General features: G+C 47.0%; 2 protein-coding genes across 4 annotated transcripts; one reads left to right on the top strand and one right to left on the bottom strand.

The window, feature by feature from the left end:
- The first annotated feature begins 1,314 nt into the window (after nt 1-1,314).
- On the top strand, nt 1,315-6,384 carry LOC136549889 (exocyst complex component EXO70B1-like). Of its 3 annotated transcripts, XR_010782087.1 has the most exons (3): nt 1,315-3,697; nt 4,249-4,273; nt 5,211-6,384. XR_010782087.1 is itself a non-coding variant. In XM_066541315.1 (1 exon), exon 1 carries the CDS (start codon nt 1,587-1,589, stop codon nt 3,492-3,494), a length of 1,908 nt encoding a protein of 635 aa, XP_066397412.1. In that variant the 5' UTR covers nt 1,315-1,586; the 3' UTR covers nt 3,495-3,837. The 3 variants fall into 3 exon arrangements, 1 of the variants encoding a protein (XP_066397412.1); XR_010782086.1 differs by lacking the exon at nt 4,249-4,273; XM_066541315.1 differs by lacking the exons at nt 4,249-4,273; nt 5,211-6,384 and having other exon boundaries at nt 1,315-3,837.
- A 413-nt stretch (nt 6,385-6,797) lies between these two features.
- LOC136551860 (uncharacterized) lies at nt 6,798-10,506 on the bottom strand. The gene is made up of 5 exons (XM_066543401.1): nt 10,171-10,506; nt 8,502-9,432; nt 8,252-8,347; nt 7,865-8,001; nt 6,798-7,310 (listed from the first exon to the last, which is right to left on the bottom strand). Exons 1-5 carry the CDS (start codon nt 10,380-10,382, stop codon nt 7,130-7,132), a joined length of 1,557 nt encoding a protein of 518 aa, XP_066399498.1. The 5' UTR covers nt 10,383-10,506; the 3' UTR covers nt 6,798-7,129.
- Between the last annotated feature and the right edge of the window lie 1,294 nt (nt 10,507-11,800).

Below are 11,800 nucleotides of genomic sequence, written 5' to 3'. Positions count from 1 at the left end.
CGTAAAATGGGTAGTCAGATTGCGTAGTCTGTTGGAGTGAAAATTCTTACTGTGCACCATATATTTTGGGTAAGGCGGCCTTATGCATAGACGGTTGGAGACAGTCTTAGGCCGATTGATCCTTCTTGGCATGCAGTTGTCAGACTGCACTAGAAGCGGCGGAGCACACTTGCACTGCTGTTGCGGTTGTGCCGTCCACTCAAGAACTAGGGCCTTGTTTAGATTGCAAATTTTTGCAATCTGTACACTGTAGCACGTTTCGTTTGTATTTGACAAACTTTGTCCGATCATGGACTAACTAGGCTCAAAAGATTCGTCTCGTGATTTACAACTAAACTGTACAATTATTTATTTTTTTACCTACATTTAATGCTCCATGCATGCGTCCAAAAATTAATGTGATGAAAAGAGAGTGAAAAAACTTGGAATTTGGAGGTGATCTAAACAAGGCCTAGCTGAATGAGCTGTCAGCTTACCAGCTTCGCATCATCATCATCTGATGTGTTCGTTTCATAAAAACTGTCTCCTCACCTCAGATTAGGGCTCCTTTGGTTCAAAGGAATTTCACAGGAGAAATGTAGGATTGTGATTTCCATAGGAATTATCACTGTAGCAGCCTTTGGTTTACATGATTGAGCTGCAGGAATTTTGGAGGAAAGAATCCTCTGCCACCGGTTTCACAGGTGAAACATAGGAAAACAAACATCCAATTGGAGCTCTTTTTTTTTTCATAGGATCGAGGCAAGTCAGAAGTAAAGACATGATTGCTCAGAGAAGAATGGCTGGAGCAACTAATACTCCGTACAAAAGCAATGCATGTGGCACAAAAAGAGCTAGCTTGCCTACAGTTGATTAAACTAACCTGAAAGGATTAGACATTTCCTAAGGTTGCTATTCCTACAAACTTTCTGTGTCCATCCAAATAATAACTCCAACAAATTTTCTGTGCTTTCTAATCCTTGGTTTTGGACATACAATCCTATCATATTCCTACATTTTTCCTTTGCCATGTTTTTCCAATCCCACGATCCAAAGGAGCCCTTAGCAAGGAGTCCATGGTCACCCGTTACCTTTTTTTCAGTGTGCTCCGATGGCCGGTCTCATCAGCTGGGCTCCGGTCGTAATGATGATCCTGACCATGTCAAGGTTGCCTCAAGGCCACACGCCCAAACCCGAGACGCACGATCCGAGGATGCACATGCGACGCGGCGAACGCTGGCCCGCACCCGCAGACCGCAGAGGGCCCCCACCATTCAGTGCCGGTTGGTTAACAAGGAAAGGAAGCCCAAACGAACGAGAGAAGCCAAATCGCCGAGATGAGATGAACGAGGAGGGGGATTAGATAAAGAAAGCGGCCGGCCGGTCTTTAGCGGGGGCCAGCAGACAGCGCCCTCCTCTCCTCGCTTCGCCGCCGCCAATCAATCGCTGGGAGTAGCGTACTGCCACCACTCACTCATCGCGGGCTCCGCCTCCGCGCGCGCGCGCGAAAGCGGGGGGACTGCGACAAGTCGGGTGAGGGTTGTGCTGCGGCCGCGTAACTGGGAGGGGAAAAGGGGGAGGCGAAGGCGAGGCGGCGGGCGGCCAGCATGGAGGGATCCGCGGCGGAGGAGCTGGAGGCCGCGGAGAGGGTGGTCATGCGGTGGGACTCCACGGCGTCGGCGGCGTCCTCGGCCGGCGGGGGCGGGGACGACCAGATGCTGTTCGACGGCGCCGCCGACCGCGCCGAGGCGGAGCGGTTCCTCCGGGCGGTGGACGACCTCCGCCGCCTGGCGCCGCCGCCGTCGCCGGCCTCCGCCGGCAGCCCGCGCCGCGCCTCGTCGGCGGCGGGCGGCGGCGCTCTGCAGGTCGCCATGGCGCGGCTCGAGGACGAGTTCCGCCACGTGCTGTCGGCGCGCGCGCTCGACCTCGAGATCGAGGCGCTCGCGGGCCTCAGCTCGCTCTCGGTGTCCAGCAGCGACCGGAGGAACTCCGACGCCACCGAGGCGCCGCCCGCGGGGGACGACGACGACAGCTCCTCCGTGTCGTCCTCCGTCGGCAGGCGCAGCAGCTACCGCTCCCTGCAGAGCATCCGCGAGATCGATCTCTTCCCCGCGGACGCAATCTCCGACCTCCACGCCATCGCCTCCCGCATGGCCGCCGCGGGCTACGGCCGCGAGTGCGTCCAGGTGTACGCCTCCGTCCGCAAGCCGGCCGTCGACTCCGCCCTGCGCCGGCTCGGCGTCGAGAAGCTCAGTATCGGCGACGTCCAGCGGCTCGAGTGGGACGCCCTCGAGGCTAAGATCCGCCGCTGGATCCGCGCGGCCCGCGCCGCCGTCCGGGGCGTCTTCGCCAGCGAGCGCCGCCTCTGCTTCCACATCTTCCACGACCTCCCGCTCTGCACTTCCACCGCCATCGCCACCGCCGCGGACGACGCGCCCTTCGCTGAGGCCGTCAAGGGCGCGGCGCTGCAGCTCTTCGGCTTCGCTGAAGCCATCAGCATCGGGCGCCGCTCCCCGGAGAAGCTGTTCAAGATCATTGACCTCCACGACGCGCTCTCCGATATGTTGCCTGACATCTCCGACATCTTCGCCGCCTCCAAGGCCGCCGAGTCGATATACGTGCAGGCTGCCGAGATCAGGTCGCGGTTGGCCGATGCCGTGCGTGGGATACTCTCGGAGTTTGAGAACGCCTTGCTCCGCGACCCATCCAAGACCCCAGTGCCCGGCGGCACCATCCACCCGCTCACTCGCTATGTTATGAATTACAGCACCCTCATTTTGGACTACAAGGCCACCCTCTCTGAGCTTATCATCTCACGGCCATCAGCTAGCTCCCGGACTGCTGCTGAGGGCAATGAGGCTACACCGGCCTTCCCTGATCTTGACCCGGCCGATCCTGACAGTCAGTTGCCCCTTGCCACTCATCTTGTCTGGATTATTGTTGTTCTTGAACACAACCTTGAGAGCAAGGCGTCACTCTACAAGTATGCAGCACTGTCTCATTTGTTCCTTATGAACAATGTGCACTATATCGTGCACAAAGTAAAGGATTCAGCTGAACTTCGGGGGCTAATTGGGGATGAGTATTTGAAGCGGCTCACAGGGAAATTCCGGCAGGCAGCTACAAGCTACCAGCGAACTGCATGGTTGAAGATCCTGAATTGTCTCAGAGATGAGGGCCTCCATGTTAGTGGTGGCTTTTCATCTGGGATATCCAAATCGGCACTACGGGTGCGATTCAAGGCTTTCAATGCTGCATTTGAGGAGGCACACAGGGTCCAGTCTGCGTGGTATGTGCCAGACACACAACTGCGAGAAGAGCTTAGGATCTCAATTTCGGAGAAGCTGCTCCCAGCGTATCGATCCTTCCTTGGCAGGTTCCGGCATCACATAGAGAATAGCAGGCACCCTGAGTTGTACATCAAGTACACAGTTGAGGATCTTGAGATAGCAATGGCAGATTTCTTTGAGGGATCTCCACCACCACCGCATAACAGGAGGAGATCTCATGGATGAAAGATGGCTTGAAAAAGCTTAGTCTTCTTGCAATGTATTCTTTAATTCTTTGGGGACAGGCCAACAAATGCAGTTGGGTATTTTGTTTTGTTCTCCTGAGGCAGAGGGTTATAGTTGGTGATGATTTCTTTGACTAGAGGTAATCTGAAACGGGGTCAGGATCTTGATAAAAAGCTATCAAAAGTCCCATTTCTTCTTCCACTGTAAGCGATCTTTTTTCATTTGTTACACTTGTTTATATTCTTGTGAGTAGCGTGTTTATATAGGAATGTTCTTTTAGCCATGTAACATAGTTGTAAGTTGTAACTTCTGTATCTGTTTGACATTTAGCAGTGTTGTATTGTATCCTCGTTTTGGTGGTTCACATGTATCTGAAGAATGCTGCTTGATAGATGAGGTGCAAAAAGAAATTGTATGTTAAGGTTATGCACATATGATGCAATTGCGCAATGCCATTTTTCTGGCCTTGAAATATATGTTTGGAGGATTTTTCTGCTTTACATGTCTTTGCAATCATAACAGTAAATAAGGGTGCAATATAGCATTAGTCACTATACAACTACAATGTCTATAATTAAAGTTCCAGTCATATTTTCCATGCAAACATTCTACCTGACTGAAAAAAGATGTTTGCTCATTTCTCTTCAATAATGAGAAAAAGCTGGCATTTACTCTTTTGTATCATTATTTTTTCTTACTTATTTTGGGGACTACTGCCGCACCTTGGACCCCCATGACACACAAATGTGTGTAGGATTCTACTGTTATGCAGCGAAATGGTAAGTTCAAGTTTCTTGCAGCACACTAGTAGGTTGTAGTATGTCAATGGGCTTATTTTAATTAGGGCCAGTATAAAACCTTATGCTTTAAACCTGATAAATTGTTTACTTTCTCGATCTACTAATAATATGATGCGCTGGTCAAACACTTGCATCATGTCAATATCATGTTTTTTATTCTGTTTTTTGCTTCAAGGTGAGTTACGCAACTCATGTTACTCATCATGTTAATATACACTTCACAGTTCTTATAGAATGGTTACATAAAAACCATTCCTCTGGTTCTCTGCAGATTAACTTGGAACTTAAACAGTAGTGAAAGTTACTAAGAGCCAACATTGCACTTTAACAAAGAGTTGAAGACTAACTACTTTATTGCAGCGTAGTCACGACTCGAAATTTGTGTGTATGACAGTTGTTGTTCCATTTAGAGGTTGTGAATACAATTCCCTAGAATTTGTTCCATTTAGAGGTTGTGAATACAATTCCCTAGAATTTATCTTAAACCTGAGGAAAAAGGCAGTGAACTGTAGTTACAAGTGGCTATTATGTAAGTAGTGACATGTGCTTGGTCGGTTCAGTAACAGGGTAATGATTGAATACCTGTGATTACATGTGGTGCCAGTCACTGTTTCGTTCTCTATTTAGCATTGTTATATGCTGCAATCAGTTACGCTTATAAGCATTGAACTGTAAGGTACTAAGCTAATATCGATGGCCCATCAATTCACTATATTTCACTGTACCCCTCTCTTCAGTCTTATCTCCAGAGTGAAAACAACAATGGCCTGCCTTTACTGATCTTTGCGTGTTTATGCCATCAGAATACTTCTTTTTCAAATTGTTATGAACTTCGGAATCTGTTTTCACCTTACCCGCGAGCTTTGTGTTTGTATCCAAGTGCAACGGACTGACTCTGCTCAACCATGTTGTGCAGGCATTTCTGCCTTGATGTGTCTACTTCATCCCCGAATGAGGAAGAAAACCAGCTTGATACAGGCGCGTCCATGAATTCTTCTCCAACTGAATCAAACACGAGACCGCAGTTCCTGGCAGAAAGAAAATAACACCAGTCAGCTACTACTCCCAGGCAAGCCGGCTGCTGACTCCATCAATCATGATCAATTGACTGGTAGTACCTACTCTAGTAGAAGTCTACCACTCTAGCCCAGACATAGCACCGCATGGCGCAAGCACAAGCGCAGGATCAGAGCAACGAAGTAAAGCCAGAAACAGAAATCCCAGTGTCTCCTGAAGAGTTTAGTTTGCAGTCGACGCATGCCTGGGGACGGCTGGACCTGGGCAAAGGAAGGGCAGCAGACCAGCAGTCAGCGGAGACACGGCGCGAGGCGTGCCGTTTCTGCAAGCGACGCCCGTGAGGCCGTGACCGTGAGAAGCGCGCGTTTTGTGCCGCCGTGTGTCCCGTGAGCCGAGGCGGCGGAATCTGGGATCGCGTTTCGCCGGCCACTGCTTTGGCAGATCCCCACCAGTCACCGGCAACCGGATGGATAGTGGTCGGGGCGTCGGGCGGCTGGCTCGGCTCGGTTCGGGGCACGGGCGCGGCCGCTGTCAACTTCCGCCCGCGGCTGCCGTCCGTCCAATCAGCCGCGCACATGCAATGCAGTGTGCAGAGACGAGTAGATGACCGCCGTCCAGTGGTTTCGGCTTTTGCTGGGTGCCGAACTCGAACTGCCGGAGGTAGGCTGGCCCCGGCCATGTGGTTCTTGGCCTGTTGGAGCACTCAGCACTGACATTCTCGAGAGACCAGGAATCATTCCTCCGATGGCCATGCGCTGAAAGGATCGTGTAAATTTGTAATGCTCCCTGCCTGCGGCCTGCCTCCCTCGATTGGTCCAATGCATGTCGGCGACAGGAAGAACCGAAGCAAGCGATGCCAACTGGTTTGACTATAGTAGTTCTATTAAGGCCCCGTTTAGATCCAAAATTTTTTGGATTTTAGTTACTGTAGCACTTTCGTTTGTATTTGACAATTAGTGTCTAATTATGGACTAATTAGGTTCAAAAGTTTCGTCTCGCGATTTCTCACCTAACTGTGTAATTAATTTTTTTTTCGTCTACATTTAGTACTCCATGCATATGCCGCAAGATTCGATGTGACGAATACTGTATAAAATTTTTTGGAATCTAAACAGGCCCTAACCGATCATGACTGGCTGATCAAACAAGGGCATATTCCCAAAAGGCCTAAAACGACGTTACTTTTGGATTGAACTGCCGAGCACCAATCCGTAAACCAATTGGGGCATCACACTGACCAGTGTGCCAAGTGAAGTTCTTTCTATAAGGTAGAAATTAATTGTATAGGTGTGATTTTAAATTTATACAATCGTATCCCTTGTACGGAGTACTCAGGCAAAAAGGACCATCAAGGAAATGTCTGTTAACATTTACGAATTCAAAGGTTTAAATGAGATAGCCTTGTTGTCGCTTTTGACCCCATGTATCTAACCAATTACAGATCATGTCTGATGACAAAAGCATATTGAGACATTAGACAATCAAGTGAAATTCTAACAAAGATCCAGCAAAATAATTTATTCTCTAACATTCGTAGCATATGTAGGGTTCACACGGACCAGAAGCAATATGGTGCCAACAATATAAATATTATACATCAGACTAATTGTTTCTATCATATACCATCATTCAGACTATGATGATAACAACATAACTGGCCATGCGAAGAACTATGGTGGTAAAGAACCAACGAAAGAAATAACCTCAAGTGGCGTGCTCCATTAATAATAACTAGCATGGCCAATCCTCTCCTTGCTCTGGCACCCACTTCAAAAGATTCTCAAATATACCCTCCCCTAATCAAATTGACAGTACATTCTACTCCCTTTTGTTTTCCTCATCATCACCTTCAAAATCTGTTACGGTATTCACGTCCTTTGTAGCTTTGGGCTCTGGTGTGGAAGATAAACTCCATCCATTCTTGGAAGCACTGGGTGCTGGCCTAATTAATGATAGATTGTCCTTTCGATCAAAGAATTCGCTTGCGTCATAGGAAAATCTGAAAAGGAAAGCCAAAGAGCTATAAGATTTTTTTTTTCCATTTTTAACCAGAAACATTGTGACATGTTCAACAGATAAGTGTCGCGGAAATGCGTATGTTGCTTTGGATTTGCGGTCATACAAGAAGGGATCGAGTTCGGAACAATGATATACGTGATAGATTAGGGGTAGCACCAATTGAAGAAAAGCCTGTCCAACACCGGTTGAGATGGTTTGGACATGTCCAACGGAGACCTCCAGAGGCACCGGTGCGTAGTGGAATCCTAAGCCAGGATAGTAACGTGAAGAGAGGCAGAGGAAGACCGAAGTTGACTTGGGTAGAGGCAATAAAAGGAGACTTGAAAGGATGGAATATACCCAAAGACTTAGCCTTAGATAGGAGTGCTTGAAAGACAGCTATTCACGTGCCTGAACCTTGATTGCTTCTGCTGGGTTTAAACTCTAGCCTACCCCAACTTGTTTGGGACTTAAAGGCTTTGTTGTTGTTGTTGTTGTTGTTGTTGAACCAGAAACATTGTCCAGCTGAAAGTTACAAAACTATTAGGACCATACCTCATTGAGTTCTGTGAAGGTGCCCACAGGTAGCAAATGACACAAAGAAGTAAGAAAGACAAGACATGCCAGAAGGCAGGAATAATCCAGGCATGCTGCCATCGTTCATTAAATACATCTGTTGATTTGGAGTAAATCTGCAGGGAAGAAATTGCAATGACATCAATGAGTTATGAAACAGATGCATAACCATGTAACGTGCAAACACATGAATTCAAACAAGGCAAAATGGACAGATTCTTGAAAGTAGAAAGGTGCAGTTTAAAGTTACACTCCTGATCTCCAGCTGCAAACACTGAAGAGGAACCAATCTAATTTTGTGAAATGCAACAATACTCCCTTGATAATTCTGGAGTTAGAATACGGCTTTGACATAAATAAGCATACCTCATAGCCAATCCACCCAACAGACACCAGAACAGATACGATCAATGCAGTTGCAAACTTCCTATAAATGTTAAGTTTGGCCATCAACCTTCTAGCCTATCATTCACAGCCAAAGATTAGAAAACATTAGTATTCATATCACATAAGTCGGTGCCTGGGGAAAAAAAATTTAATGCAAGCACAAAGGATATATAGTGTAGCAATACTGATACTGCAGGGATAAAGGATACAAAGAAGAGGTTTTGGTCACCTGAAGTTTACCAATGGTCTTAGCTAGAGAAATAAATATCCAAATAACAAATGCGGCATCTAAAATGGCCACTGGATAGACCAAGAACAGACGAGCTTTTCCAGATAGATCATTAACAGCACCAAGATTTTCTACCAACTCAAGAATTTCTGTTGCTAGAAAGAACGTTCCTCCAAGCATGACCACTTCCGATGTCAAGCCACCCAAAGTAGGCGTGACAACACCATATCCCATTGAGACAATGAGAACAATAACTTCAGCAGCCGTCCTCTTTACAGTTCCAAACGTGACAGCCCAAAATGTGATACCTTTTGGCCGAACTCCAGTCTCATTGAACTCAGCATACTCAAAATACCACAATGACATCTCAAACATGCCCAGTGTAATCACAAGAGTAATACAGTTCTGAAGTGGAAGAACCTCTCTCCAAGATTTCATGTACTGATAAAACCAATAGATCCCGAGTACGACAAATGCAAAAGACATCAGTCCAAAAAAGTTCTTAAGAGGTGCCATCCGACCCGGAAGGTATCCAGTAGGATTTTTCCATATGGTTTTCCCCTCGATTTCCAAACTAGCAAGTGATGGATCACAGTGTATAAAGTACATATTGTACATCCCAGTTTTGGTAATTGGAATGGTCCGTGATGGTAGCGTTGAGATCAGATCACTTCCATCAAAAGATGCAACAAACAACTTTGGCCAACCAGGATTTACCTGGGATGGGCGGTAGATGACAGAACCTTCTGCGCAAGCTCCTAATTTGGCAAGATCTGAAGTACAACAAATAGCCTTCTGACCTCCATACGCTGATCCACCAATCATTTCACGGTCTTCTATCTCAAAAACAAGTACCTGAACCTTAGCTGAACTAGCCCCCTTCACAGAATCGTTAGTATCTTCTGGTCGCCTAAAAGTAATCTTGTCAAACCTGAAAAATAGTAGAAATGTGAAAGTCAAACATCTGAATCCAAGTGTCAGATTAGACTGAATTGAATAGATGCAAAATGCATGTGTGTATTTCTGCATGACAGTGGTCAATATACTTGTACCGCTACTAAATAAATGATTTCAGAGATGAAAACTGAACTCGCTGTAATCAGCTTGCAAGTAAATAAAAACTCAAGGTATAGAAAGCTCGCAGCATTTTTGGAAATGATCACCACAAGCCACAAATTGATATTTGCATTGAGAAAACAGCACTTCTTTTCTATTGCGTTTATGAGATGCGTCTGCATTTGAATAAGTACAAAACACGTGCTTGAGGTTGTTCCTCTCCAGTGTCACCCAATGTTAACTCACTTTCACCATTAGCAAATTGATGACCCAAAGTCACCCTATTTAGCTATAATTCTCGTATCCCGCGAGGTAAATTCTACTCAGGGCAATACAGATGAACGAACACATATAGCTCTGTCGCTCGCCTCCCAGCTGCCACCGACACAACAGTAGCTGCACACCTTGACGCAAGATTACTAGATTCTCGCAAAACCCGCACCCATCCAAGTGTCGGGCGGCAGAGTGCCCAGGTCGATCCACCCGGCTGCCAGCATCCACCCCGCTGCACCTGTACCGCAGCCAACCCCTTCCCCTTGTACTGCAGACGCAGGCATCAAACTAAATTAGACACCGGATAGCGAACTGGAACGGCTACTGGCTAGCGCATTACCGGATGAAGGCGTCGGGCAGCGCGGCGGCGTCCTCGTCGTCCTCGGCGGTGGTGTTGGCGTGGGAGGCCGCGTAGAGGCCCTCGCTGCCGGCGTGGAGGATGAAGGCGTTGCCCTTGTTGGCGAAGCTGAGCCCGCGGTACTCGTGCACGGACGCATCCCCGGGGCGGAGGAGGAGAGCGACGGCAACGGAGAGGAGGAAACGGGCGGCCATGGGGGCGAGCTGGTGAGGTTGGATCTGGCGTGAAGCGGAGTGGAGCGCAGCGCCTCCCCTGCTGGAGCTCGGCAGGGCCGGGGGGCAAAACCGGGAGAAAAGCCAAAGGAAATGGGGATTGAATCGAAGGACTGAAGTCTCAAGGAGTGAAGGACAGTGCTTTGGTCGGCCCAGACCAGCTTATTCTTTTCTTTGGTATTCAAACTTCGAGGGTCAATGGCAATTGGCAAACCAGCACTGAAAACAGATGCAGGGTTGGCTACGGCTATCTACCGTAATATAAGGTCTTGGGAACTGTTTCTAGGCACAGAATTTGTGCGGTAGATCGTGAGATAGGCGCAAGGAACAAATCGATTTGTTTTTAAGAACCTGTTTGAAACACAATAGAAACTTTCAACATGTTCGCTTGTTGGTTTTAGGTAGGGCTTATTAGCCCGTCAACAGTATTTTTCTCTCATAATAAATTAGTATTAGTCGGACTTATCAACTAAAAAACCAACTAGTGAACAGACTGTTTGGGTGTTTGGGTTGCAGAAAAATAGAAATATCACGTATGCCCAAGAAGCAAGGTTCCAGGCTTTAGAACTTGAGAAAACACTGTTGAATTTTTTCTTTGGGTTTCCTTAGATGCTTTTTTCCTAGTGCTTTGTGAAGCAAGGTTGACCTTTCCTCTAAAAACGAATGCAGATTTATTTTGTTCTGAACACCAAATTAAGAAAACTTTCCTAAGTAATCTATTCCTTTGTTTTTTTTTTCCTTTAGAAATCCTCCACTCACGCCTTATGTTAGACGTCTTCCATGCTCTAGCTTAGAGCTAGTTGAATCAATAATCTAACTTAGAGCAAGTACAATAAGGGTTCGTTTGGTTGGGCTTTTGGCCCAAAAAGCCAAAAGGCCAACCAAAGAGGTTGCTTTTTCAGGTGACTTTTTCAGAAGCAGTTGCTTTTTCGTAGTACAGTTTTGAAAGCTGGTTTGACCCTGCTTTTGGCTTTTGGCTTTCTGCTTTTCGAAATTGGTGGAATAAAAAGCTCTTCCATAGTTGTTTTCAGAGAGATAAAGATAGAAGGTATATTTTATACTTATTTAACCAAACAGCTTTCAGCCTTTTTACAGCTCACAGTCTACGGTAGCTTTCCCACAGCTCACAGCCCACAGCAGCTTTTTTCCACAGCCACAGCTCAACCAAACACACCCTAAGCCATGTCAACTTGACTTATAGCCAAGACAAACCAACAAAATCTAAGATGGAAGGAGAGAAACGAGGAAAGACAAGAAGCTTATAAACAGATGTGTTGACCGTGGCCTGAGAGGGGGAAGGGAGGGAAAGAGTGGATGGGGCCCATGCATAATAAAGAATTGTATTTGATGGAGAAGGGACCAGATTGTTGTATAGCTTGTTTGTTGAGCTAGTCTTTTGC

The sequence above is a fragment of the Miscanthus floridulus genome, chromosome 4, assembly GCF_019320115.1.
Source record: "Miscanthus floridulus cultivar M001 chromosome 4, ASM1932011v1, whole genome shotgun sequence".
Taxonomy (NCBI): domain Eukaryota; kingdom Viridiplantae; phylum Streptophyta; class Magnoliopsida; order Poales; family Poaceae; genus Miscanthus; species Miscanthus floridulus.
Note: the sequence above shows the minus strand (reverse complement) of the source record. Positions and strands in the feature narration are given on the sequence as shown.